Below are 6,000 nucleotides of genomic sequence, written 5' to 3' on the forward strand. Positions count from 1 at the left end.
TGTCTTCCTTTTGTGAGTTCGCCTTCCTTTGCTTTTGATTTCATTGTCCTTTCTGTCAGTATGTCTAGCCTTAGTTTAGATAGCCTTTTAGATGGGAGCGTGAGTCCATTGGGGCCGAGGTGGGGATCTTGGCATAGACCGCGGAGCCTCATCTTGAGAGGTGGGCACTTTAGCACAGGATGTGGATTCCAATCCGTCCGAGGTGGACTCACCTCGGTGAGAGCGAGAGGCCTTTGGCAGGTCGGCCTCCACCTCACACCAAGATCGCCTACCAGACAGCTTCGGTCCGTCTACCATGATAGCGGACAGGCTCCTATTTCTGGTAGCTCAGTGCAGACTTTCCAACGACCTTGTGTACAATATTCTGTTACGCAACTTTCCTTGGGATCGCAATCATGACAAGATCATGGTCTTCGAGGAGTAGCTCATGGTTGGGCTGCGTCTTCCACTCCACCCTTTCATAATCAAAGTCATTAAGTTCTTTGACACTGCCATAGACCAGCTAAATTCGAACTCCATCCGTAACATTGTAGGTACCATTGCCCTTTTCCACGATTACAACCAACCTCTAGACCTTGACATCTTCTCTTCGATCCTTTCCATAAAAAATAACTCGTCTTGTGTTCTACCCGTGCACAGACGAAGTTCCCACAAAGGTGCCAAATGATGGAGCATGATCTAGATGCTCCTTGTTGGAGGATGACCTGGAACTTGGCTACATGGTGAGCTGGTTCGGTTTGCAAAATAGTGAATCTCGGAGAACTCGAGGTGGCTAACCCGGCGAGCTCGCTCCGATGCTTAAGTTAGTATTGCGAGCTGAAAGTTGAATGATAAGTGTACTAGTGAGCAAATAATCGTGCATACCTGGGCCCTGGAGGGGTTGTTGCCATTATATAGCCAAGTTGCTATGTGTCTCACGAAACAGTTCCGGGATCTTCGGCTTGAGTATTAGTTAATGGAGTCTTTCATCTCCGCCCGATCCGGGCAGAGAGAGGATAAGGCCAGCCGTTATGCGGCATGATCCCATGAGGTTCAGAATCCACTGGGAAGCTTTTGGAGTCGATTACGTGCCACTTCGGTTCTTGGGCCTCGAACTGGATTAGGTACAGAGGTGCCTCTATGCCGAGGTGACTTTATGTCGAGGTGGCTTTGTGTCGAGGTGACTGAACACCCGAGCTCTAAAAACTGTTGAATAGGCTCCTTTTGCTGAGTTGTCATCCTTCAAGCAGATCACATCCATGTGACCTTTACTTATTAGGTTGTGCCAAATCACCCTTCATCAAGCATCATCAACCAGATGACTAATCACCATGAGTCCAATGACCACAACGACAATTGATTTGTTCAATCCTCTTCAATTGGTGGTTTTTGTCATGAAAATCCACATGATTGGTGATTTTGTTGGTTGTGCCATTCTTTGGTTTTACCTTGATTTGTTCAATCCTATTCAATTGGTTGCTTCTATTTGTTGTGCCATTCTTTGCCTAATATAGCCATTTCTTCCTAAAAGGTAAATAGCATTTTGTCTCTCTTATGTGAGGGATATCAAGAGACTTGAAAAGAGGTCGGTATTGAAGGTGTTTTGATTGTCCAATTTTGTTATTCGTGTGGGTAACGCATGGTAAATGTTGAGGGTGAATGGTGATCGGCATAGGCAAGGGGTAGAGGCAAAAGCAAAGGGAGATGAGAAAAATGGTGATTGTTGAGCAACAAAGACTAGGAAAAGGAATACAAAGATTAAATTAGGTTAGGGTATAAGATAAAAGGGCAATGGAAACAAAATAAACAAAATTCAATGGGTATTTTGATAATTTAATACATTCTCTCATCTAACTTAGCGATAGGGGTGGTAACGAGCTAAGCTTTTCACAAGTTGCTCAAGCTCGGTTCTGTTTGGTTTCAACCGAGCTTTGAGCCTAATAGAGCTCGGCTCGCGAGCCGACTGGAATATATATATATATATATATATACAATAAAAATATTATAATTATTAATTATTATAATTTTTAATTTTTTAAATATCAAATAAAAATATTTTTTATATATAAGTTTTTATTTTTATAAAACATTTTTTCTCAAAGTCGAACTATGAATTTTTGACTTGAGCCAAGCTCGACCTCAAGGTTCTGGCTCGAACCGAGCTCGAGCTTGAGCCTTGTAGAACAATCTCGAGCCACGTACTATTCAGCTTGGCTCGGCTCGAATCCACCCCTACTTAGCGGCTAGGGGGAATTTGTCGCACGGTAAAAGTTCACTCAAAGGGTCTTTCTCACAAATTAAAGAAGAGGAGGGTCTTTGTAATTTATGCTAATTGCAAAAATAAAAAGAATAGCTTTTTTAAATCCACCCATGGGATGCTGTTACCAACTAACAACTTTTTTAAATGAATGGCTGGTAGGTAAGCTCCTAGGTTTTTTATTTTTTTGGGAAAACTCCATTTTCATACCCTAAATTTTGGGGTAGTGTCATGTTAGTACCCAAACTTTTAAACGTGCCATTGTAATATCTAAACTTTCAAAAAATATCAAGTTGGTCCTTATTGTTAACTGACGTCAATTATCTATTGAAAATGTCAAAACCAAAAAAGACATTGTTCACTCTACATTGAGATTGAACCGGTTATCTTAAAAAAAGAGGAGAGAAAAACATAAAATATGATGGAGGGAAAAAAATAACTGAAAGTAACAAAATGTGTTTTTGAAGGCAGTAGAGAATGACTTTCATCAGTCTAAAATCTCAATTACGCAAACCAATTCAGGGTAGAAGAAAATGTACAATGATAGTTTTGACATTTTTGACATTTACTGGATTCAGTCTTGACTCATGACCCATGGACGCGACATTTCATCTATACCGTCCATTCCATGTGATGGAGCCGCCTCTATTTCTGACAGATCCAAATTAATACAAAACTAAACTAGATAGGTCTTCCCAAACTCCAAAATCAGATTCTTTTTTGTACGATCAGGATTATAAGCAAACGATTCTATAACACCGAGCCTGGAGGAGCGGTGTAGGAAATCAGCCATGCTTTGAAACTCAACTAACCAATTAACTAACTAATCTTTACCACAAAAAAGTAAATAAATAAATAACGAAAAAAAAAGGCTCGCCCGTGTTTAGGTAGATGACCAAATCAGTCCACTCACCAAATACGTCGTTGAACGTCTCGGTCTCAGCGTGGGCAGTTTGGTCATTTGGACACCCTCTCTGGCTCTCTCTCCCTGCCCTGTGGTTTCCTTAAGACCCGCTCGACGTTCGACGGTATTCCCAACAGAAAGAGAGGATAAACCCCGATGAAGCGCAAAATTCTATCTCGTTGTATCGACATAAACCAGAGAGAGAAAGTTGGAAATCGAGAGAAGGGCAACCATTAGAAGGCAACAAGAGAGGAGAGGTCCTCTACGTTCGTTGTAAGCCAGAGTTGGCTTTTACGTTCGTCTGGTACTCTCTCTCTCTCTCTCTTTCTCTCCTTCCCTCTGTTATCTTCGTTCTAGCTGCTTGTTTTTTCTCATTGCCTCTCATGCCAAGTGCTTTCAGACACTAAGGCTTAGAAAGATCAAATCTAAGTTTCAAGTTTAAAGAAGGAAGGTACAGCCAGGGAAAATATTTCGTGCAGGGAAATAATTTTGCTGAGTTTCGTGAATTGGGTTCTTTGAATTTGGAGCGTCTTGTGGCAGACCTTGCGGTTCTGCTCTGAAATTCCCGAATCCCATAATTAGAACTTCTTTTACCTTTTCGTGAAAGGAAACTTCCAATCGTTGGATTTACTCGAAACACTGTGTTCAGATTCCTCGAAGAACAAGAATCTTCTCCCCTGTCAGTTATTTCGGCCTTTCTGCTTCGGTTACTGCGAATCTCTTGTTCTCAAGACTCCGCTGTTCTCTGTCTCTGTATTCAAGTTATCGGAATTCCATACCGGTTTGAATGGATATTTCCGGTGGAGGTAGTCGCCGGAAGAAATCGATCTCAGAGCCATTGGCGGTTCTTGAGAAATCGAATCTCCGGGATTTTCTGAGAGTCAGAGATGACGACGACGGCCGAAAAGCCTTGGCGGGGCTAACCCTGGGGGCAGTACTCGGCTGCGAGGAGCAGAGACCGACGCCGGCCAGCCAGACGGTTCACGACATCATTAAATATGAAGATTCCAGCAACAAAAAGAACTGGAAGTCGTTCAAGGACCGTCTCTGCCGTTCCGGGACCCCTCGGGCTTCATCCTCCTCGCACCTAGATGCCTACCTTGCCAATGGCAGAGTCCAAATTTCACGCCCCTTCCCGGTCCCACATTCCATCGCCATCAATGCCGTAGGTCCGACAGACACTACAATCGCCACCTTAGCCGAAGCAGAGAACACACCTGACAGCCGAGAAGACATCGTCGCCGAGCACAATTCGTCGTCTTTGACGATAGCCCCACGGCTTGGAGACGCGATAATGGCGGGGTGGGGGGTAGAAGGGGCAGCACGAGAAAGCGAGCAAGAGGCTCCGAATGCGGAAGTTCCGTCGCCGACGGTGGTAGAAGCGGAGGAGGCGCCGCCAGTAAGGGTGTCGTTGATGGCGTTACTGGAGGAGACGGATAGGCAAGAGGGTACGCTGGGGGCCTTGGTGGGGTCAGGGATGGACGACGATGATGAGGACGAGGATGAAGATGATGGAGGAGGGGAGTGCGTATGCTGCGTGTGCATGGTGAGGCATAAAGGTGCGGCGTTCGTACCATGTGGACACACGTTCTGCAGGCTTTGCTCAAGGGAGCTCTGGGTTAGCCGGGGGAATTGCCCGCTCTGCAATGGTTACATCTTGGAAATTCTTGATATCTTCTAAGAAAAACAAAGAACAAGAAGGAGAAAATTCCGATTTCTCAATTCTTCAAATATATATAACTATATATGCTTTCTAATTATTTAAATTTATTAAAATTTTCTATTTTTTTTTACTAGTACTACCACTACTATATTATTATTTCATGCAATTAAGTTGGGAAAAAGAAATTCTATATAAAACTATAGATGTAGATATGGAACCCATCCAGCTCCAATGGTGGGTCCTGGATCCCTCAATCATGTGACAAGTGGCAAATTAAATGCATTACTGTGAAAAGCATAATATAATATAGTTTTTGGTATTTAAGTTTATTTTCTTTTCATAGTCATGAAGCAACTTTTTCTTTCGATTTTTTTTTTTTTTAATTTTGGTATATATGTTGTAGGTTGATCAGTAGATATGAATAGGCGTAGGGTGTCAATGGAGTGGATTTGGTCCAACCCAATCCAGTCCAGCGTGAGTCCATTACAGATGGACCAGGTCCAATCCAATCCCATGAACTTGGACCATTCAATCTATTTAAACTTATTTAAATTTAGATTAATTTTAACTCAAACTTAATCCATTGACACCTACAATCAGATATTGACTCAATCTAGCCCAATCCAATATAGATTCATTACAGGTCGAATCCAATCTAATAAATAGATTGGACTAGTCCAATTTAATATGTTTTGTTGGTCCGTTCAATTCATCTAAATTGATTTTGGTTTGGACACAATCCAATTCAAAATTGGTCCATTATGAATACATGTTCCCAATGGAATTCAGCACATGAAAAATTTATCCTTTACTGAATTTGAATTCGAATTCATGTCTACTTAAATGGAGGGACGCCTATTGACCATTTGGACTGCTGAATCATGGGCAATGGCCATGAAGCATATGTATTCAATTGTGTGGTTAGCGAGGTTTGCAGTTTGGAGGGGTTTCTTTTGGTGGACACTACATTGTAGAGTTTGTTATTTGTCAAGGAAAATTACAATTGAACTTTAGGCTTTATTCTAAATCTCAAATGTTTCATTTCTATTATTTTTTAGGCTGTTGTTTGAACAAAAAGTTTCGGCATAAAAGGAGTAGAAATAAAGCTGAAATATCAAGGTTTTAAAAATTGACCCGAAAACGGAACCATTCTGGCTACCGGTTTCTGGGTCAATGGTTTAATCGTCTGGGTCAAAC

The 6,000-nt window shown here is 42.0% G+C and overlaps 1 protein-coding gene across 1 annotated transcript; it reads left to right on the top strand.

Annotated features, from left to right (window-relative positions):
• Nucleotides 1-3,121: 3,121 nt before the first annotated feature.
• On the top strand, nt 3,122-5,132 carry LOC148865292 (uncharacterized). Its single transcript, XM_088976085.1, has one exon. It carries the CDS (start codon nt 3,928-3,930, stop codon nt 4,819-4,821), a length of 894 nt encoding a protein of 297 aa, XP_088832211.1. The 5' UTR covers nt 3,122-3,927; the 3' UTR covers nt 4,822-5,132.
• Nucleotides 5,133-6,000: the final 868 nt, after the last annotated feature.

Source organism: Nelumbo lutea, chromosome 3 (assembly GCF_056320005.1).
Source record: "Nelumbo lutea isolate HS-2025 chromosome 3, American lotus-T2T, whole genome shotgun sequence".
In the NCBI taxonomy this organism is placed as follows: domain Eukaryota; kingdom Viridiplantae; phylum Streptophyta; class Magnoliopsida; order Proteales; family Nelumbonaceae; genus Nelumbo; species Nelumbo lutea.

Bases quoted from the DNA above. Each gene is read 5' to 3' on its own strand.
- LOC148865292 (XM_088976085.1), top strand. From the start codon at position 3,928: ATGGATATTTCCGGTGGAGGTAGTCGCCGGAAGAAATCGATCTCAGAG.